Genomic DNA, 24540 nt, shown 5'->3' with positions numbered 1-24540 from the left:
CCGGCCGACAACTCCCAATCAAATTTGGTTAAAAAGTATTTGGTTTTATAATAAGTCTTCGCCGGATTAATCTACTAGTGTCATCATGGTCGGGTTCCCCAGTACGCCGGATGAGCTAGATTTATTACGGGATGCAAAACTGCTACCCCGTTCACCCTGTAGATCCAATCCATTAACTTCATCTTCTGCGTCTGTAACTTATTTATTGACAATATTTAGCAAACGTCCAAGCTTTTCATTGTCGTCGGTTTTCCAATGTAGGCTTTGTCTTTAAGGTATCCCCGTGAGACAAAATTTACTGGCGTCAGGTTTTGGGAAGGAACGGACTGGGTATTATATAAAATTTTGCATCCAACCCACCTTTGTGGAAGATTTTCATTAACATATGCTCTTGTACCGCGACGACGCTACAAGTAGGTGCTCTTTCCTGTCGAAAATTTATCCAAAATCCTTTCGAACGATTCTTGCAGTTACCGCAACAGTTACTACACTGTCAAAAAGAACGGTCCAATTGAGTGACTATGTGTATGCATTTTGAGACAACCGGTGTAGACATGCGTAAGCTCTTGCTCGCTTTAAGGTATAATGTACACTAAATTAAAAAATGACAATGTGCTCGTGGAGTAAATTTTCAAGACAAAACTTTGTACACCCCCTCCCCCCGCCAGAGGTGCCTAAATGCACAGGTATATTTTAAAGCTACTTCTGACAAAATAGCCTATATTATTAATTTATTTATTTTCGTGATTCTGGTAGTGTGACTAAGCGACGCAAACATTCGAAGAAATTGTCGTATGCAAACTGTAATCCATCAGTATTTTTATTACTACTTTCATGTGTTTCAAGTAGGATCCCTACTATAGATAAAACCTATTTCAAATATATGCTGGTTATCTACTTAGCGGTTAATTGTCCAGAAACTTAACCCAATTGAATACTAGTAAACTTGTAACTTAAGTAGCCTATTACAAGAGAGGCATGTATTTTTGGTAATATTAACCCACCTGAGAAATTTCTATGCACGTATTTGAGTTTGAATGCACGTATGCAGTATATTGAAATCTAACATCCCAACGTATACGTTATGTAACGTGATGGCTGATGTCCAGCTTGTGCGTCGATGCAACAGTAAACGCGCACGGGCCGATTGCAATCTGTATCTAGCTTTCAATTTACGGATTAACCGTCTGATCGTCTCTTCTGAAAAAAGCGCACCCAAAGTCCGTCATATAAACTTTTAACGAATTAAATCTTAATTTTGTAGAACATCATTAGATTTGACAGAGGTCGTTTTGTACAATGACACGTCTATCTGGATTGTTTGACTTAATCATTGTAGTAACATGAATAACCCCTTTGCAACCGATGATTTACGGTCATACGTGTAAACATAAATTACAAAAGTAAAAAACTCTTCGGTTTTTTATACGCATACGATTGGACAGTTATTAGCAGCCATTAAAGAATTGTGCTGAAAAAATATAATGCAATGGGCTTCGTTAAAGGGCACAGTACTACAATTTAACTTTAGATACACTACCTTCAATGAGAACTGGGTATTTTATAGGTACGGTAGAATAATTTTTTTTTTTTTTTTGTATATTAGTTACGTTTTCACTTCATAGGTTCACTTAGATTGTTTTGAATTCTGCAATCAGTTATGTCCTAAAAAGCATGTAATTAATCGCGAATTTTCAAGAACCGCATGACAGATACTTTCGACCGGAGAACCTCTCCGATCTGTTCCGAGTGATTAATTGTTTCCTAAGGCTGTATCCAATAGAAAATGTTCCATTATAAACAATTTGTACGGCAGTAATAGAAAATAGTGCCAACGGTGTGGTTCCAATTTACAGTCATGCTATATTATTAGAATAGAAAGAACCTGCTTTATAAATGTCCTTCGATTTCATGGTTATAATTACGCAACAGAAACGAACTAGCATAGCTATCACTTTTATTTAACGGGCATTGTACTAGCAATGTGTTAGCTTTTTAGCTATCTTATTGACCATCCAACGAATCATGCTAAATATGAAAGCAAAAACTCTTTCCGAAAATTGAATAAAAACTAACAACTTTATTTTCTCGATAGATAAAATGTTACAAAGTGGTTTGTGGGACGTAGTCCGCTTTCGTCGATGAGGAATCAGCTGTGTCATCAAAGTGCTTTTTGAAAGTTCTAGCCATTAATCGGCACAAACCTGCGTCAGTTGCCACAGAATGAAAGCGAATTAATTTAGTAAAGAAATAGAGTGAATAGCTCGACAGATCGCGTGAAAGTCCTGTGAATGACAAACGAATATAAGGGCATCACGGAGACAGTGGCAGGTGACGGTGACGAAAGAGCTAAGGGTCACAATGCATGAAATAAACGAAATCTATTTTTGTAATAAGAAGACAAGCGTAAAATACATTACGTGTGAAAACTGGAAACACCTATGATACAAAGATTTAATGTCAGCAGGTCTCAGTGGTGTGGTAAAATGTCAATCGTATAGAGCGTCGGATGGTTCGCTACATAATGATAGCTCGCCAATAGCTGATTCCGTCGAGTGAGTAATTAGTGCTTTACTAAATTTTACAGAAAATAAAAGAATTACGCAAAAAAGTAAATTATGTTCGCAGAATAAACGGGAAGCTGTAGGGCTCGGTGCACGACAAGGAAAGATGACCATTTTGGAATGAAAGATGGAAAACTCGCAAAAAGCGCATCTATCAAACGCACAGGAAAGATTCTGACCAGAGAGATGTATCTGTGGCCAATTCAAGCTAAATACACCTATAGTCGCATACGCGCCGTTACGTGCAGTCGTACCATTAGGCATCGTTTTACCCGCAAAACCAGGAAGAGTGTGTTGATAAAAAGAGTATCTCATAAGGTAGTGTAACAAGTGGCGGCAATAATTAATACGATACGACTGCTGTCTCTGACGGCAACGATAGATGTGCGAAGGCTCTACTCTTCAAAAATGTGCCCCTGCAAACGCGCTGTTCAAACATTTGAAGAACCAAGGCAATGTGTATCCCAGTACAGTCAAGAGAAACGAAAATTTGCAGCAGTCAATGTTAAGGTTCTTACTCTTCTCGTAGATTACGATCATGTGACTAGCAATGGTCTATGAAGAAGACGTTGCTGAAATCTCACACTATCGTGGGATGCTATGAGAAAATCCGGCCTCAGAATCTTTTCTCGCAGCATGACTGGCAGTCTACGGTAGAGCCTGTGTAACTATGGGCTCTACGATATAGTCCCTAAACATGAATCTTGCTTGTATTTGTTTAAACGCGCGTTCACTCCGTCAGAAGGCACGATGGAATATACAGCCTCTAGAAAAAATTGTTCTGACAACAGGAACATGGTTCTCTAGAGAACAGATAAGTTCAGCTGAGTTTGGTCGGTCTACTCCATTTTGATAGATATCATATGGTGGAGGAGTTTTTCTACTTAAAAGAAATGGAATTACGCATCCTCAGCTTAAGATTTTTTCCGTCTGAAGTTGTTGCCGGCAGCATCACATTTTCACATAAAATAGTTTATCTCGTGTCGGGGAAAACTAATTATCTCGTACACTAACACTAACCGAAGAACTAGGGGCAATAATAGAATGTGAAGATGCTACATTTATTTCGGGTAATCTAATTTTCGCGTATTGACTTGAACACGTTAAATATGTTAGGATTAAGTGCAGAGGAATCTGAAGAAACAATATTCCTCAGCCATTATGCCGATCTTATACCGGTGCAGTTTGCTACATATTTTATATATAAGACACGATATCTTCCCTTTACGTGGTTCTGTGCAGCGATGACACAGATATCGAGATGTTCCCCAGTCGGATCGGCGTGAACCATTCTGCATCGATATTCTACATTTCGGGGACTATATATATATGAGGTACTCCCCCTATTGACTTGATTATGCGAAAGGAGATTATGCTGCAATAAAATCTATTCTGGATGAAGTACACTAAGTGTTCTTCAATGACTGTAAATAGCATGGTCGAAAACTTAAGATCGCGTCAGCCATTTGACGGAAACCCCCACGACAAGTGTCACGATCATATATTTCAGCTTTTAAGCGATCTAATTCGAAAGTGCCAGACCGTAATGTATGCGGTGTACAAAGAGGGATCCAAGGTTGAGCCTATCAATAAAAGATCAATCACTCACTAATTATGGTAGCATGCAAACTGTAAAAATCGCCTGTGCTGCTATACACAACAACTCTAACACTGATATACGATATTCAGTTTGCCTGCGGACCGGGATGGAGCGCCGATTCGCATTTATTGGAAACGCAATTTAAATGGGCAAGGTAATGCCTCAGGGTTCAACGTGATATACTTGAAGCCCGGGTTCAGATGAGTAATTCATTCAAAACTTCTCAAGCTGCCTCGTGGCTTCGGCATTGGTTATCGGCAGTTGAAATTGATTCAAAGTTTTCTTAGTGACCGTACCTTCTCAAAAGCAACAGAGAATACTCATATACCTAGGTTATCCTCAAGGCGCAGTCCTGGGTTCTGTCATATACGTTTTCTATCTATATTAAATAATGTACGTAATATTCCCGTCAGTACTTTTATACATGTATGCGAATGATGTAAAAATTGATGCAAAAATCAATAAAGACGATCGTGGCTTGCTGTTGCAAGACATCCTAAACAAACTTAGAGTAGATTGATCGATTGATTTATTTTTAAACTATTAATACAAAAATGCGCCGGGCACGGAAATTCCAACCATGTGAATTTCATTGGCGGACTCGACCTGCAAACTACTACAAAGTACTATCAGCAATTTATGGGAAGCCACGACCTTTTACTTTAAAATATACAGAATATGTGACCGGCATAGTTCTCCGTGAAAAACGCCGTTCTAACTGGATCCTATGCTGATTTGTTTAAAAAATCCAATCTCAAATTGTTGAAGATACATGTTGAGTCGGTACAAAGTACCGCTTCCGTATGGTCGAGAGAAATATTAGATCTCACCATCTCAACAAAAACCTTTGAATAAAGTATGTGATTATAAGTTATTGGCCCATTTGTGTTGTCATCGGGAATAAACCGGTGGTCTAGTCCAGCACAACTCGGGCTATAGATGAGTAAATCTAATATGGCTGACCAGGCACCCTGAGCGCATTGTAAACGTACTATTTTAATAGTAAATACAGTAAATAAACACAGTTTAGGCCAAGTGTCTTGAGCTGGTTATTTCTGATATTGTGTTCAAAAAGTCCATCGAATTATATTGCATAATTATTTGCCAACGTTGGTGTGTAAATTACTTCGGGATTCCGAGAAGACCAATACAAATCTAAAAAAAACAACAAAAAATATTTTTTTTGCATTAATATTCTTATAATAATTTTACATGTACAAAAAGTACTATTTGGAGTTAATGTAAATTGGATATGGACGTACATCCGCTTGCCTTACCACAACGAGAGTATTCTCAGGGACAATTAACGACAGCACCTGCTATTTTTTTTTACTTAGCCTACGTAGAAAAGGAAAAATTGCAAGTGTTTGTAATATTAGGCTGAAACTTTTACATAACCCTTGTGGACTTGAGCTTGATGATTGCACCGAAAAGTCGGCAGTGTTTCCTTATGACTACTGGAAAGCTTCCATTGGAAATGAAAACAATGCAAACACTTTCGGCCTATAACTGCTGTGCATTTTTGACAAACTGAGCTTATATTCTTAGAAGCGAGTTAAGCATATAGATAATATTTATATAGGAAATCGATAAGCGGTTTGGCCTATCCCTTTACGCTTTACCTTTAAAGTTCAACCTCGGCGGCCTGTGTCTTCAGAAGAAAAACGATCATCGTGTATGAGTATAATAATTAAACCAATCCTAATGAAAATACTTTTCTACTTTTGAAATAAGAAAATTGCGCTTAAGTACTGTTGCAATCGAAGCACAATGAATAGCTTTATTATATATTTGTGACATAATATCCTAACTTCTGTCGCAAAATAGGCACAGTTTGTTCATCTTCTGACGCTGCAACTTAACGGACAGCGCCCCCTGACGCCAATCACGACGATCGAATATTGTGAAGCGGCAATGGAAGTTAAGCCATTACTTTCTCACAAGTTGAACCACCTCTTGCTGGGAAGAAGACCCTCTCTTTCAGTGCCATCACCAATGGCGACGTCGCCCGAGACGTGCGAGGGATGTATTTGAATTTTAAGCGGTCCGCGATTGTCGGCAGAGCAATCTAGGTCTATGACTGCTGCCAATCGTATTGATGGTGTAATAGGAGGTCATTAAATTTTCCGTCAATATTTTCGATTGTCGAAATGTCGTTTAGTAGGCTATGTTAGTAGTAGGGCAAATTTTAACCATGCAATATTTTTTCTGCTGAGGGCGATTAAGCCTTTAAGTGCGTCGTTTCGTCTCACATTGCCATGTTGATTTATGCTAAGTGGCCGCATTGAAAAGCGGACTTTAGAGAGCCAGGTAGTCAAAACTCATGAAAACTTTAATATCGAAAAAAAGCAAAACAGAACAAATCTTCCAATCCAAATAAAAGGGAGCTCTGAGCCCCATTAGAGCTAAAAGTTCAGTTACGAAGAGGCGGATGGAATCTCAGTTGTGAGAAACTACATCTGCACGCGTACCTCAGTGAAGTGATATTAGTACAGGCTCAGTTGTGTTGCTGGTAGCTGCTGACTCTCGGTTCTAAAGTGAAATCGACAAGTGACATTAAAAAGGTTTTTGACACCTTCGTGCTTAAAATGAGTGTCTTCAGAAGGTGCGGTTGCCTATTAATTTTATGGACCATGATTGCAGGCCTATTGGATGCCAGTTACCGGCCCCCAAGAGTAAGCATATAACGTGAATACCCAAGACTTTAAAACTGACGAAAGGAATTAAAGTTCTATTCAGCTAGATTTTCCGCTAGAGATGTTTAACTAGCGTGGTTATCTTTCGGAATGTTTTGCAGTTAGTTTCATCCTCGCGATCTCCAAAGACTATTATATATAAGCCTTTTCTTAAATTGACTTAAGTTATTTAGTGCAAATATTCGTATTTGGTGTGACAGAACTTACATTAGTGACATTAGTACCTCTACCGGAGCTACTTAGAAGAGTTGAATAAGTTTTAAACTACGTACCTCTAGCTGACCAAGCTTAGCGCCTTTCATCAAATCATAGCCCATCTGCCACTCTAACTGGAGTAAACGACATTAGTGGCAAATATATCATGTACTGTAGAAAACAGACGCTCGATCGATTCATCAGGTTTTTATTTGCTGCAGGTTAAAGCGCTGGTGGAATCCATCAAAGACTGTTGAGAATACCGAGAAGGGTCTTTTGCAATAGTTTGTTGCTAGTGCAATAGAATTCAAAATTGAAGACCACATGGGTGATTATAATTCACGACCAGAAACGGAGCTTCTCAATTATACAGACCCATTGTGTTTCGATTCATTTGAAACCCGCTCTTACTTTTCTCTTTAATCTTGAGAATTTTTATTACAGTTTCATATAACTGAGGAATTTCATGTTGGGCTGAGTTTCCTACTTTCGTTTGAGGTCTTCAAGTACAATTCTCTTCCGTTTGTGTTGTCAATTTCCGTTGTTAAAATAATTTATTAGCAACGAATTGTTATTTGTCTGGAGGCTTTTACAACCGTGTTTTCACCAATCTTCGTTTGATCTCACTTTCAATAAACAAAAGCTAAATCACCGAGTTTTAGACTCGTTATCGTTTCACGTGGTTTACTTCAGCATCTGTAGTTATAAACTGTCCAAGATTTCATGTAATTATAAACAAAATTGTATTTCTAACTGTCCAGAGTGAACAAGCTATTCAGATTTTTGGCTGCTAGATAGCTCCGAACAAACTAATAAAATTCTATACATTTTATTTGCATTGGGCTTGCGCATATGATTCCACCAAGTTGGGAAACATGTATTTTTAACAGAACAATATATATGTACATTTATATAGATATTTTATTCATGCGATTTCAATATGCTCTATATATTCTTTATGCAAATGTATTTTAACATCACACCCCTAGTTTTCCCAGATGTTCTCGAGCTATATCGATATTGTTTAGATGAAGGTTAAAATTCTTAGAAACGCGCCTGGACCCAAATATTTGATCGTATGTGTATATATCTTGTACACTAACATAGTATATAAGTTTAAGAGCTTCGGCATATCGTTTTGAATGAGGCCACCAACGTGATTATCAAAAAGTACATTTTGAGGAGACTAGGCTTTTGAGAGGATATTTAGGTTTATTAGGATGGGAATTATTACAAACCAGATAAATTTTTCCAGTGATATATTAATATAATTGCAAACCACACAACTTCCGTATATATGTGTATACATATGTGCTTCAAGGTTTACGTTTGGTATTGGCGCTAAGAATTACTTCAAGCAGATGTATATACAGACCCGTTCGTTCATTAATACCATAGAGATACATTACGCATAGCCATTGGTGTTGTTTTCTAATTACGTATATATATATAAAGCAAAAAGCAAACCCTACTTATTTGTTAATTAGCTGTTGTTTACTTTTCCAGACACAATATTTTTACAATGAAATACGCATATGCGTAATTTTTTGCAATCCTAGTAGCAATCTTGGGATTTGGATTTCTACATTTTTCAAAAAGTGCTTTCGCTTCTTTCTTCTCTAACTAATGTAATTTTTTAATTTTCAAATTTTAATTCACTTGTGTATTTTAATTTTAAAAATTATTTTTTACAACTGGTTTTCCCGATTCGACAGTGTGTATATATATATACATATATATATATATATATATACATATATATATATATATACATATATATATATATATACATATATATATATATATACATATATATATATATACACTGTCGAAATCTATTTTGGGACGATACTAGGTCCCGCTAAAATGTATTTAATTTAACTGGCTTACAGATCCAAAGGATTAAAATTGCAAAAAACGTAAAATTCGAACTCTCCTTTTTGGCAACCGGATGACAGCTAAGTGCGTTCATTTACCTAAGTCAGTTGTGTTGAGGATCTAATTCCAAAGCAAGTACGATCTTTGTTCTTAAGTTGAAAGAAAGCATTGATTTGTTTTATGTAGGGTTGAAGTAAGCCTTCTTAGAAAGGGAAATCATCTATCTGGCTCACTTGTTTTCACGAATGTACAATTTTTTTCTACTTGTTGAGTTTAGGGAATTGCGCTAGTGTCGACCATAAGCCATATAGCACACTTTGATAGGTAAAGATTGGTTAATTTTTTAGGCCCTTTTAGATAAAAATGTATAGCAAAAAAAGGGTATAACACCTATAGCAGCGCGGAACTCGGGGGATCATATATATGGCCGTTAATAGGCCAAATTTACCATATTACTAGTTAGATTTGTATTAGAAATTAGTTTTTTTTTAATATAACTGTCTTCTTATTATATAGTTGGACCTAGTTTCCGTTATAGTTCGACATAATAATAGATGTTCAACAAATTGCTTAATTTATACGTCTTGTAGAAATATGTGTGTGTCGGTCATGTTAATGGCTACTAGTTGTAATATAGCAATATAAAGTGGCTTGTCCTAATGACGGTGGATGAGTGGTTGTAGTTGAGAAAAGATAAGTGATAGATTTAAGAAGACTGACATAAAACTCTGCGCGGAGTAAAAGAGTTCCATTCACTGTTGTTACGGTAAATATGAATAATAAATCTTCTAGGTAATGTTTATACTTCCGTTACTTTAAGTGTGCGTTGCAACAAAGACTTGCCAGAGCAGTAACGAAATCATTTTATCGGTATTTCGAGCGAAAAAATGTTCTCATTCTGCTCGATCAGCTAGCCCAACCGAATAAACTATCCGTACTATTGAATGATAGTATCAACGAATTGGTTAAAACGATTACTGTATAAAACAATACTGCATAGTCAAAAGGCTGCACAAGTCAAATGATCCGGGTTGCATATATATTATTAGCGGAATAGGTTCACAGCGAACAAGTTGGGCCGTTCAAGTTGTGGCAGTAGTAAATATGTATATAAGGCTCAGATGTGTGTATTCATTGGCCAATGTTCCTACAATCTCGATACTTCCTACTAAAATATCAATCGGCAGGTAACTATCACAAGCATTTTAAAAATTTATCCGCTCGTGTGAAATAGCACAGACACAAATGACTTTTAGGCCGCGATTGCCGAATAGCCTTGCGACAATTATTGATAAGAATCATTAGAGCTATTGAAGAGCCGCTTTCTCAAGTAACAATTTTTTTTTTATTAGAGACAAACCGGTGAATAACGGCTCACCTACGGAGACCGACTTAACAAACAAGGCCATTATGTTGTTTGAACCAATCTTAAAGCGGACCACAAACACCGCGCATAGAAAGAGCCAAAAGCACTATTATTGTATTCCAACACAACACAAACATATATCTATCAGTAAAATATGATCTCCATTTTTGGCAACTCTTCCATCAACTTAGTTGTGTACTCGGTGACAGACGGCTACATTATTTGACGAATAGGCCGTTTGCCACCTCACCTCTGAGCCTGTATCGTGCAGAACATATTATAGCTATTTGTACATAACTATTTATGCTATCTGTTATAACTAAACGCTCATAAATATATTTGAACAAAACGTGTTTGTAGGCGTCGCTCGGGAACTCAACTACAGGCCTGCTGGGTCACCCCGAAACATGAATTAGTGCATTGTGAGCGATCCTTCAAATTGTCGCGCTTGATTCTCGACGATCAGCCAGAATTAACCGGCCTTGAAATAACGAGGGTACGAACTCGTGTCTAATGCTAGTATCAACTCCCGCACCTCGCGAGCACCTATTCACAGTCGCTTTTGTCATCCAGCACAGACTTAACCTCCCGGACTCAGCCTTGCTCCCCGATAGCCAGCCGACAAACCGTTTTCCTGCCAAGCTTATTCATTCATATATTCGTAGATGAGTGAAGCTTGTCTTTGCATAGGATGGCCGAAGGAATTTCGAATATAGGTTACAAAGGGAAAAGACCATATATCTACAGTACAGACTCCCATTTCAACAGACACTAACAGCACGATGGAGGTCTCCAGTTCCGTTAGTCACATCAAATATTGTATTTGGTACTCCGTGAAATATAGTTGTCTGTGTTTTTGTCAACTCGTTTCTATCAAACTAAAGTAACATCCTTCACCTCCGCCCACGTGACTGGAAGGTCTTCTGGAGGATAATTGCTTTCCAGATGGGGCTCAATTTATCCCGAGAAAAAGTCTAAGCACTACAAACCCGCTATATTTGAGCCTTCTTGAAACAAACGAGCCTCCTAAACAACAGAAAGCTCTGAAAAGTTCTGAGAGTTCACACACCTATCCGGAAAACAAAGATTTTTGTGTACATTCGAAGATGAGCTGAGATGAGGGAGCCTGATAATGATAGCCTGGCGATCTTCAAGGCCGGGCACCCTACAACCAATCTAGTTAAATTACCTAAAAAGCTACCGAGGTGAATCTCTTACGCGAAAGCAGTGAAAAATAAGGGATTTAAAAATTATTATTTATGACTTGGGTATATGATGATCGTATGTTTTTCCATCTCTCACGGAGCGTTTTTTGATATCAAATCGCACTATACAATTTATTCCTCGAGTATATAAAGTGTTCTTTAATCCGTAGCTAATCAGGCTAAGAACGTGTGTGCTCAATCTAATTCACAACACCATATTCCTTTGAAATGTTCTCTTCTAAAATCGGCAACGGAATTATAAACCAACGTATACAAGTGTTCATAATCACTAAAATACATTCAAAGACCTTCACCAAATGACCTTCGATCATTTCCGCCAGATTTTCTCTTCGTTATAGTGTTTGTTATACAAATACTGACTGCTATTGTAGTGCTTTGATTCCGAGTGAAGCCAGCGTCAATCCTGGCGATGATCGCGTTATAGCGGAAGAATAATTTACAATTTCTGCCAACTGTAGGAAAGTCGATGGCATTTACGACATACAAGGTTACGCCGTGTAAAAAAAAAGACCGGATATCTAAAATGCGTAGCAATTAGTAGATAGTATCTACTGGTGCGATGGTCCTACGGGTATATTCTACGACTATGGTCAGCGCCTATTTGACTTGAACAACTATTAATTAAAATCTACTGAAATACCGATCGCATCAACATTCTTTTTTACAAGTTTTTCATGAATGATATAACATGAACCAGCTCTGTTCACTTCTCTCAATGTGCGAACCCTTCCTACGGGGAGCAGATTTTTTCTCTTATGACCTAACGATAATTTGCGAACAAATTGATGAAATCGAACCTGTCCTTATGTTGCTTGATTGGATGCGTATTTTTTCTTTGAGGGGAATGTCTTTCGATGGAGCCTAGTGTTAGTTTAACTTAATCGATAACTTATTGACAATTTATGAAGCATCTATATTGGGAAATGGTTGGTCTTTTCAAGCTCTACACAATGGGCGCAAAAGTAAATGTGGGGTTTTGTGTTGCTATTATTCAGCGTTAAAATGGTTATTTATCCCAAAATTGTTAGGAATTGATGAAATATGAATCGTCAAGGTTGACATTGTTCAAATGCGTAGATATATTTTTCCGGGGATGTAATTTCTTGCCCCAATTAGCCTAATTTTATTTATTTCCGAAATTACTGATATAGTTTAAACTACTTACGCCAAAGGTATCTGGCCAATACCCCTACATCCCCGAAAAATATTATTCATTAAAATGAAATAAATGCTGAGAGGTATCGAGATAATAAGAAAGTCGGAATCGGGAATCGGGAATGGAATCTAATGTGTCAGATTGTCGTTGTGGTAGCAGCACCTGTTACAAATTTTAAGTTCAGTGAACTTCTGAATGTAACAGAACACATGGGGTGCATTAGCGGATTAATCGCACCATACAACATAAAACATCAACTCAAGGATAGCCAATCACTATTGACCACAATCTTTATAATTGTCGCAGTATAACAGAATTAATGCGACAAGATCTCAACAGAACCACGACCCGGCCTATAGAACCGGCGGTTTGCAATCTAGCAACATATTAGGTTGGGTCAAATCGCGGTTTAAATACTATAATACACTGATACAATATGGCAGTAGAATCATAAAAGAATATCTTTCGAGGCAGCGCCAAGTTTTCTTAACGGAATTTGTGCTGCTATCACTAGGTCGTCCAGTATAGAAAACGTTAATTTCACATTTCAAAGTGGTGCTACTTTATAACGGTGTTACATTTCAATAGGAACGCAATTCCACTATTCGGAATAGGATACCGCTCAATCGGGTATGGTCAATTAGGCTTCTATGGTTAACAGAGAAAAATCTGAATCTTGAAATTATAGCAGCGTATACAATACAGACCTCCTATTTAGTAAAGGATCTAAAACAAGATGCGCCTCTCGCCACTAGTCTAAAAATTCCAGAAAGGCAATTTGGAATTTCGAAATTAGTCCCGTCCGATGATGCCCGCAAAATACCGTCTAAGCTGGGATTTACGCTGGTGAATAACGAAGTGTTCAGAGATATGATGATTTATCTCAATGCTTACGGTGTTAGAACTTAGGTTTAGTGGATGTAAATGTGTCAAGCTTGTTTACATTGGTTAACTTAATAAGGCAAAACGAAAAGAACAAACGGGTGTCACGTGATTTCAGTGGCGATCAAAAACGAAGACAGAAAAGCTTCTCTCTCGTTGATCTCAGTATAACGGTAACTCATTCTTGCATTGGAGTTAATTTGCGGCAAAAATCGATTTTTTGTAATAAATGCGTCGCATTACCAGGTGGATCACCCGCGGTACATCACGCTAGCAAACTTTATAACTGTAACAGTTTATGGTCTTTAGCGGCCGTCTCCTGCAAGCGTTATTTAGTTTAGCGGGGTCCTGATTGGTCGGTTACGTATAAGATGTATTATCCACAATTTGCGACGACGATAAACAACGTACGAGTTAGACAACCAACGAAAGTAAACCACTCCTATTGCGACAAACCTAACCTCAGGAAAGAATAATTACGGTGGCAACATTGCGAGAGCGGAAATTTATGCATTTTTTCAGCAGACTTTGCTTTCAAGTTACAATTTTTTCAAAAAATTATAACAAGTAACCTTTTGACTCTTGCACCTTAAACTTTTATAGCAACGGAACTCACAGTTTACCGTCCAAATAGCAGGAGGTTTATACATAATAATAGCGCGTACAAAAAAGAAGTTACGGTTTACAATCTGGTACTAACGATCTAACATATTTACGCGACCCTTTGTACGGATAAGAGGATTTCTGTGCGCACCGGATTTTTTTCGGCATTCAGAGAGGTCTTGTTTGCATTGCACAAGCAAAAAAACCTTAGGGCTCCTCGTACTTTCTAACTACACTGGTGAATTTACGAGCTATTGAAATGTACTGTAATCGGAAAGATTGTTCAACACTAGCGGTACACTTTGAGTTGCCATCAATCAAATTATCAAATTATTGGAAGGAGTTTTAAAATGGTTTATTTATTTATTATGTTGTTAAATCTGTTGTTAGTAACACATCTGAACGCATACTGTTAAACGCATGCCGGAAAGCCGCCGTAAATCCACACAGACGGTCGCATTTGCTTATTGCCGTGCCTGTCTTAAATCAGATTTTTCTCTACCAGCATCGGTCGCATAATGGCTTTTGCTTAAAGCCAACGAGAATTAGTATTAGAACATTATTCGATTGATTTTCCTTTACTGTTGTAACTTCAGAGCAATTCAACCCTACCGGGAGAAAATTTGCAGACTTCAGGGCCGGTTTAAGCCAGCACATGCACACTCATTGGCTAGGATTCAAAAGAAATTAGGGATAAGGTTGAAAGATACAAATTCTTATCGAACTAGATTTGAGGCCAGCCTGTATGCATCAGCCAGTAGAAGAAGAGTGCCGTAAATATTCTGTGATAAACACCCTCGGGTACATTGTGCAGGCTCTGCGTGCAATTGGAAAAGGACTATCGATAGAGTTTTCAGAAGATTACAGAAGTAATCGGCTAATAGTATATTCTTGCGGCGAGTAGTTTATAGTGAGAACATCTACATAGATTGGAGCGAGTTTCAAAGACACTAGACGACAATGGCCCGCAAATGAATAAAAAACGTGCACAGTTACGCAAATAACTGCACGATTTTGTGAATTTAAATTGATGAAAAAGGTATTTTAAAGATTTGCGATATAGTGAAATGTTTAGCACTCACACATATATATGTATACATACATATATATATATATATATATAAGTATGAGCTCAGATCATTTCCAGAGGTCGTATGATTTAATTCACCGTTCGTGCAAAATCTGGCACATCTCTCCGGGCCATTTTGCGAACCCATAAAAATAAAAAAAGATCTTCAACTGAACAACTCAATGTGCAGAAGCATTTTGGAAATGTAACCACCTCTGAACAGACAGTCGCGCCATTCAGTTCTATTAAATCGCTAGTCCTAACGATTGACGCACCCCCTATACCATATCAGCCGTTCTGTGACAAGTATCTTGATAGATCACATAGACCATTCTTCTATCTGCAAACATTAAAAAAAAAGGCGATACTTTTAATATGATAAAGCTCTGATAATTAAAAAAGAAATGAGAAGATATAGATCTTTTCACTACTTTGGTTACACATATGGAGCTAAATTCACGTTAGAAACACTTGATTTAAGCTTTCGCCCCGGATAAAATTATACGAATACAGCAGCTTATAACGTCTTACAATTTAATTATGAGATCAGATACGAACAAACAACCGAGCACGGAGGTGTTCATGCCCTATTGAAGTTTCCACGTAAGTAAGGAACGGAAGAAGTAGACAAAACTCCTGTTTTTTTTTAAGGTCAATTTAGTTTGACACCAGGAGGATAGGAACAAAAGAAAAGGCCTAGTTTAGAAAACGAAGACAGAACGACTGTTTTAGTTTTTTACGAGATAACAAGTTGTAATCTACCTTAGCATTCCTATAATATGGATTCTCAATTTTTGACGATGTAATAGTGAACAAAATAATGTATGTATTGAAAATACTACAAAACCAAATGAATGAAGATTTATCCGTTGATCACTTTGAAGTTGACAAACTAAGTTTTCCGTCAAGGTACTAAGGTTGGATACCATCACTTGACGAAAACTTATAATTAAAGGACTTAACGTGGTTTAAGAACAAAAAGAACTGTCTATTTTTGAGAAACACCTTTTGAAGTACAGACTAGAATCTATATTGGTTTTGTGGAACCGTGGAGAGAATTCTACCTTTAATGACTGTTGACTCATTTTAATTATTAAATTATATAATAATATAATAATAATATATGTATATAAATACTAATAAATTAATGGATGAAAGACTCGACAAGCTAATTTGCGATATGTGGACTATTGTATACATGTGTTTTTTCTAAAATTGTTGCTTCGGATAACAGCTGAGAATTTGTCAAATAATTTATCAAAGTATATTTAAAAGAATCCCAAAAATAAGAATTTAACACATATTATTGACTTCTTAATATTGTGCTACAAATTTTGCCCTAAAGGAGACTGCTTGGACTGTCATAGAACACCTCAAAAGTATGATGCCCTGTCCATGAAGCACTGGCGAATTATTGACGCATGTTTATAATTTACTAAATAGAAATACATCGCCCACCAGCCGAATTATTATAAAAAAAAAAACAAAAAGGATAAGAAGTAAGTTCTTTAGGATCATGAAATGTTTTTGTTCGAAACTACTGAACCGACCCAAAATAGAAAAAGTTTCTAAAAACATGTCTCCTAGCCGAAGCAAACGAATTCATATCGTCTAAAATGGACCTTCTTAGCAAACGGAAAAACGATATTTGGTCGAAGCAGTAAAGTATAACCGTGAAATCGCCATATCATATAATCGGAGTTATCGAATTATAATCATCCTGTATTTTTCTGGTTAGACTAAAAATCAGATGTGTGTGCGAAAGATAGAGAGAGAAAGCGTGGGTCGGATGTTTAAGCCAAACATCTTGTGAAATCAAAAAACGATCAGAAAATTTAACTTATATCAAGTTTAGACGGAATACAAGCCTTGTTATTTTTAGCATGGTGCCATGTTCAAGGTCAAGGATCAAACGCCTTTTTCATCGAAGCGACTAACGGGCGAACGGGACATCTCGTTTGGGTAGGTTAGTCCATTTGCTTCGAGAGACCTCCAGGTGGGTCGCATGTTTGTTACTTCATTCAGTCATGACCGCGAGGGAAGCCGTAAAAAAGATCAGGGGCGGGTGACGATTGATTGTGAAGGAGTCTTTTCATTAGAAAAAGGTGCACAATTAAAGGTGCTTATGTCTTATTTGTTTTCGAATCTGCGAGGTGCTGTCTATAAGTTGTTGCAGACATCCTTCACAGACAATGGATAATTAGATAGTAAGAAAGGAAGCATTTTCTATGAGCTTTGCGATTTACTTCCTTAAAAGCAGGCTCTCCTTGCAGCTATCTGTTCGCCGGGTGGGTGCATTGTTGTACAATAAACACTGTATTGTTGTACAATAAAATTGAACCATCAAACGTCACATAAAAGTCGGAAAAAATAGATCATAAAAACTCTAAAATATGACCTCCAATACCCATAAATATAATCTAAATAATCGGAATCACGGAAGATATAAGACAGAAGATGCAACTTCTGCCACTAGGTTCCCAACAAATGGATAGATCCCAAACGCAAGGAAGCATCGGACAACTATAGTAAACGACAAGTACCTCTCGAGACTTATCTCCGGTTTAATTAAACCATCAATACCTGAAAATGTAATTAAAAAAACACAAGAGCCCCAGAAAATCTTTCCGAAGCTTTTTAGTGTTTTTTTTTTAAATATATACATGTGTATATACAGGAAGGGAGAGGAAAGAGGGAGAGCGAGATGTCGACAGTCTAACTAAGCGGAATAAATGTCATAAGTTGAATATGTAGTTGTTATGTACTACGGGAGTGCCATAACAAGGTCGTGGCGGTTATCATTGTGACACGAAATCTTTAATAAAGACTTGCCACCATTTGTGCATAATTACTTCATTTGAAGTATACTGAGTGCGTTATGTCAATCGAGCATACCACATCTATGTACTATTAAATGCACTACATTTATTTTTTTCAAGCATTTTGTACAAGTCGGACATATAAACCCATATATCGTCGGACATATAAAATTATTATGTGAATGTATTAAAACGTACCGATATAAATATTTGATATAGCAATAAATGGTCTGGATTATCTTCTGCCAAAAATTACTTCTTTACGCTTACGAATTTAATGACTGCTTTAAGATAAGTGCAAGTGTATAATTGCACTTAGCATTAGTGCTAGTAGTAGTAGAAAGTCAGCCTCGTTGTTAGGAAAAATCTACACGGATACAATGTTTTAACCGCTTCCTCACTGCAGTTAATGCCACCTCTTCTTTGCGTCTGGATTATATTTGCAGTCTAGTAAAATGGTGGCCAAAAATAGTAGCTCTGCATAGTCACCAAAGCAGATAACACTATACGCTTTTGCAATACATGTAATGCAAGCTTTGTAGAAACTAATTTTGTATAGAAGAAGTAAATAGCAGCCTAAAACTGTACTACAAGAAAATTACCTCGGTCAGAGAAGGTGGATTCAGTAGCCATTCCCAACTCTGCTTTGCAGAACTCTTTATCCTAGCTTGGAGTACCTCTTAGTTTCCGATTCTGGAGCCTCTTAAACATTACTGCAGACGCCCAGAAATTCGTGCTCGGTTTCTTAACCATTCGATCTTCACATATGATCTTCCAGATGATGAGCGTATTGCACCATTTTGCTCTTTTTGGAGACATTCCTCCTTCAACAATCAGGCCTTTAACAATCTGATGTCGCTGTTTAAAAAAATATTTTGTCGTCAGACAGATTTCCTTACAACATTTTCATCCAAATGTTTAGATTCGAACTTATAACCTGTGTAAAATGTATAATAGCCATCAGTGCGGGCTATTTAAAGTTGCAACTTTCTGTATAACATTATGGCGGGTCATATATGAAAATACAGTAGGTAGGTAGGTTCGAAGTCCAAAAGAATGATCAGTGAGTATTATCGTTCAATAGCAAAATTCCCAAACAGATTCAACTTCTATTCTTAGATCGGAGAATCTACAATAGAAGATCCTAGCCCAGGTATATCAATTCTTGATATTTTTTTTTTGTTTGGAGTAAGCTCTATGTTATTGCTTAATTTATTTGTTTTATTTAATGCGAATTTATGGTAACATTTTGTATGATCTAATAATGATCTTTTCTCACAAAACACCGGAATGCATTAGCGCTTAAAGTTCTTTTAAGAGGAGAGGTGTCTGAATCTATACCGGGATAACCCAAGAATAAGTGTAATGTTTGTTGGCAAAATTAGATGCATTAGTGTCAGTATTCAAACAGTTATTTCATTGTTACCTGTACCATTATTATATAAACACTTTTTTCAGGATCTTCGCCATAGTCACTTAAAAAAACGTTTAGGTTGAAGAGGCTAAGTTTTAGGTCTTTGTGCTCGCTTAGTGGGTAGGGTACTTGCCCACCTAACCTTAGGTGGGCAAGTTTCGTTTCGTGCTGAAAGCCAGCCGTCTGATAGAATGCCTAGAGACGATACCGGAAGTAAATCTCGAAACATAGAGGCTGTAACAATATAGCACCAATATATCAGAAATATTTCGGAGTCTCCTAGACTAACGGCATAAGTAAACGAGCCGCCCAGCTTTTAAAAAAAACCCGATTTCTTTGTAAGGATCACGCCAAAGCTGTTATTTACCTGAAGCCTGCGCTTTTATTTCGATTAATAGCGTAAGCTGACCGGATTGGCAATGGTAGGAGGTTTTAAAAGGTCGCTTGCGCCCCATTCTAATAATTTAAGCGCAATAAAAATTTTAGGTTGTCATTTTTGCTAACACTTTTGGTTATTATTTAACATTTTAGTTTTCGTACTTCAACAAAATTCGGTCGGGAGATGTCACCTTTCATCAAAATGGATGGCCGGAAAATTCTTCCATTGAGGTTGCTCAAGAGATTTGGTCGAGGCAGGAGGATTCAATGAAGTCCGCCTTAGAACGAATTATTAAGCCTGTTTTTCCTAGATTGATTCGCACAGGAAGTGAAGCGGACATCTCCCCTGAATGTCAGGCCGCTATGCTAAAAATGATACTTGGCGTGCGTTCACTGAAAACATGGGCGCTTCATAGTAAGTATTATAGCATGTCGTTTCAACATTGTCTCTAAATAATGAAAAAATTCACAACTCGGAGAGAATTGTCCGACACAGAATTTACCTCTAAACACATTTTTTTATTATTTTAAAAAGTGACATTAATGTATATTATAATAGCCAATTATCCTTAGTACCTGTTCAGAATATTTAATTTCTAATTAATCTACCAACTAGCAATACAGTCTTTTAAATATAACACATATATGCATTATCTTATTTTTATATCATTATTACTGTTATAAGCAATACTGTTATGATTGATCTATGGCGTTGTTTGCAGTCAGAATAATTTCTACCTCCCTGCTGATTCGAAAGCCACTCCTTGTTTAAAAGACGCTCTTTATAGTTTCTCTGAAGTCACTTGCAAGCGTGTCCTCCTGTATACTTAGGCTGACTTAAGGGTCTGACAATTCGAAATAGAAGAATGAACGTGTATGCTGTTCATTTAAATGCGAGTGCAACCGGCGCTTACACATATCACTCTGGTGAGTGCAATAGGGCATTTCTAGTCATGGTCTATTTTACCATACAAATGTTGCTTGGCAATAGCCAAGATTTTCCCACAGTTCGTATCGTTCAGCGATTGCTTCCCTCAGCGGCACCCCGATACAACTTTCGTTGAACGTTATTAGTCGTGCATACGACAATCGTCCATCTTTGGAGGGTTCTTTCAATGAATTCCTTCGATTTCTTTTCGATAGGAGCAGTGCATAAGACTTTCAAATGGCATGTCGCATTGAATGCGCAGGAGAGAATTAAAGGGTATGTAAAAAGTGCTTCAAGAACTACGAGAAGCCAATAATTCGTATCGGTAAAATCCGTCCACGGTTTCACCGGATGCGCATGATCCTTTTTTGAACATCAGCCTAGGCCCGGTAACGATTCGAAGATGATGTCGACGAGCGTTCTTTCCGCTATCTCGCCTCCTAATCGCACCTCTCGAAAAACATTGTTGTCAAAAGGTGGCCATATCAGATTCGCAAATTGGCACAGTCGTTCAACAAGCTCAACAACCGACCATCGAAATAGTGCGCATCTCAACACTGAAATTTGTTCTCAAGATAGAATAGATGGTCGTTTATATGATCCACACGGTTACAGGAATGAAGTTGATAGCAGAATAGTCGCATCCAAAGATTCGCTTGGCGTCAGACTCGTAGTCGAGTCTTGTCCTGCATATTGGTGTGCAACGTATGATAGTACGTCACTGCTGTCGCCAAAATGTTTAACGCGGAAGCCGAAATTAGTAATTTGTTTTCCTTAGTGTTGAGTTTGTGTTCCCTTTGATCCGAAAAAAGTTACCAGCGTGTATTCAACGGCGACTGTACATTACGCTCGTTTTCATTGCTTTCTTCATGTTCCGCAAATGCTTTGGCCATTTTTCCGTAAATACGTATAATCTGCTGGCTTGTATACCATTGTTTAAAAAAAATGATAGACGACACTACAACTGCAATGAATTCATGTAACACTGGGAATCGGGAAACATTCGTCCAAATACGCAGAAACTAAAGGAAAAAAGTGAAGTGCATGAAAGCGATAGGAGGACGAAATGATTATCGTTAGGGTTAGAATGCTTGGTAGGTAACGTATTTGCCTACTAATATTAGGGACACGTTGTGGTCTAGGTTCGAATCCGGGAAAAGACACACTTCGTTCCGTGGTGGGACCAGGCGTCTGATGGAATGAATGCCTAACGGCGACAGCGGACGTAGAACTCAAAACATAGAGGGATAGCAGAGAGGCTAAGGTAAAAAAACGTTTCGCAAAAATAACGCACGTTATTAGACGCGTGATAATGGATGGTGTGAGTCGATGGTACAATAACTACCTGGAGGAAAGTCACCATATAAAACAAACTTCTTGAACTTTAATCAAATTTGATCATACACGCCTCCAGTTATGCAGGGCTGAACGCTAACGAGACTTTACCTAGTTTATAATATTATTACCAAATGTGTCTCTTGTTAATTTCAGTGGTGGACGCATCGGGAAAGCTTCCCAACGGGCTCTTTTCTGGAACAGCAGCTACCCTGGGGCATTTTGAGCAGTGTTTAGCCGTTTCTGTGGGCGATGAAGACGATGGTGGATTCAGGTAATAACACAAGTTGACTTGTACCATAGTTGGGGAAACGATCTGTAGATTGTATGTGTGATGCATTAGTAATATGCCCTTTCGCAAGAGAACTGTTCAAGCGCACAGCAGCTACGATAGTACTTCCGCTTTCTTCTCTCATGCATCGATTGTGTGCGCCTGGTTAATGTTACCACTACCTGGCTCTTTGTCCTTAACATAAATACATAGTAAAGGAGATTTATATTTACAACAGTCATCTGGTGAAATTGTCAGGACCTAGGCGTGTTAACCAAACACCGATGAGGACAACAACTAGATAGATTACTAAGATCGCCAATGACAAATATGCTTAAGACGTAAAAGTCTGAAAAAATTGATATATCAACAATTGGCAAAAATATTATTGGCCCAAATAGAACAGCATATTTCTGAATAGTACGAGTGGATGAAGATTTATGTCAAAACTGGCTAACAATAGGAGGCATGGGCCTTAGAGTTTAATGAACTATCAGATTTGGGTGTGTACTATTGCGAGGCGCAAAACTATGATACAGGCCAAATTTAGGACCACTCCATATAGCTCATGTCGATGCCTACCAGAAATTAGCTTTTACAACGCATGAGAAACTCGTTCCGATGGTAGGTATAAATCGTCTTGTGATTCGACTGCGATACCGACAGTGGTCCCAATGCACGCTATATCACATGGCCAACGAAGCCGTAACAACGGTACACAGTTTCTACGCAGGGTCTGGAGTTTGCAAGCCTGCGGTACAAATTTAAGATTACATTGCCGGCAAGAAAGGTTACAACTTCAGCATAACTGACGGCCCGACAGTTTGTTAAGAAATGAATAATAGCGACAATCGGCGTGTACAATCCAACGCTATGAGCCCCAACAAAGATGTCACCTGTAACGTTAAGACGTGTAAAAAAAAAATGTTATAATCACACGACGAAAAATTGAGGAAGGTACCAAAGTATATATGTACAAGACAAAATTAAGCTACGACAAGTAGCCCATGTAGCTAAACGGTGAGCTGCTAAGGCAAGAATGTTATTAATGAACTTGGTGAATGAATGAGGGCACTCAGACATCTCGTTTCCGGTACTGAAAAAACTGAAAACTCATAAAAGGTACTGAAATAGTATGTGTATTCTGGAAGGTTGAACAAATTGTATTGGAACCGAAAAAAGATACGCTGTTTAACGAGTTGGATTGTTCTTTCGTTTCAGTGTACAATTAATTGAAAATAATGAATTATTTAATAAGGGAAATTAATTTAAAGACGCGTTGCATGTAGGAGAGTGTAGTAAAAGTAGAAGGACAATATTACAGGGAGTGTCATGCAGATACACCTATGCGACTCACAAATAACTGGATGAACAATAAGTTTGAAATTGAATGGAACTGTTCAGGATATTCATAAACAATGAGCAGAGAACTAATAACATATATGTGCTTCACCTGCCAAGAAAAATACAAGGAAGCTATGGCGAAACATTCCTAATACCTGTAAGACAATCAGATCCTAAGCCTGATGTCCATCGGTCGGAAGACGTTGCAAATGGAAAAGTCACATTCAGACAAGGGTACGTACCCTGAGTCAGGATGATCCGGACCCTAGAATGGCACTCGGAAGAATGTGAAGAAGATGCACAGTTTTTGTTTAAAACGATGGGGTTGCTTTTAAATCAAATGGCATGGTTAAGCAACTGCAAATTTACATGTCACGTAAAAATGCTATGTACATTTTGCCGGGATTACATTTAGTACAGCATTTCAAGCGAAGGACTAATTAGACCATTTTTATTGACGGTACAATGATTATGCCAATTACTTGATTTTACAAAAAAAAAAAAACTTGTTTTTCGACGCATTTAAAAGGGTGGAAATGGCGAATTTAATTTCCGATCCTGCACACTACGTTCGTCACGTAAAAACATATTTTGATGAGAATTTCTTAGATGAGTTAGGGAAATAAGACCGTTTTCCAGACGTGACGCTAATAAACTTTTTTTGTACGAAAATATAAAAGACAAAGTTCACCCCACAATATTTAAAAGCTGCACTTGTGCTACAATATAAAATGCAGCGCTTATCGAAGTTTGTGAATCAATAGCTCTCCTTCGTCGTAGTGACCACAATGCTAATCCTTTTGAAAATCTCTAATA

General features: G+C 37.6%; 1 protein-coding gene across 4 annotated transcripts in view; it reads left to right on the top strand.

Moving 5' to 3' along the window:
• Nucleotides 1-6203: 6203 nt before the first annotated feature.
• LOC111269946 (nose resistant to fluoxetine protein 6) overlaps nt 6204-24540 on the top strand; it is a 93685-nt gene continuing 75348 nt past the window's right edge. For all 4 annotated transcript variants that reach the window (XM_022849879.2, XM_022849878.2, XM_086972295.1 and 1 more), the window contains exons 1-3: nt 6204-6839; nt 20000-20261; nt 22266-22383. In XM_022849879.2, coding sequence (XP_022705614.1) covers nt 6753-6839; nt 20000-20261; nt 22266-22383 — 467 coding nt within the window. In that variant the 5' untranslated portion in view covers nt 6204-6752. The remainder of the gene's footprint in view (nt 6840-19999; nt 20262-22265; nt 22384-24540) is intronic.

Source organism: Varroa jacobsoni, unplaced genomic scaffold (genome assembly GCF_002532875.2).
Source record: "Varroa jacobsoni isolate VJ856 unplaced genomic scaffold, vjacob_1.0 scaffold_1425, whole genome shotgun sequence".
Classification (NCBI taxonomy): domain Eukaryota; kingdom Metazoa; phylum Arthropoda; class Arachnida; order Mesostigmata; family Varroidae; genus Varroa; species Varroa jacobsoni.
Note: the sequence above shows the minus strand (reverse complement) of the source record. Positions and strands in the feature narration are given on the sequence as shown.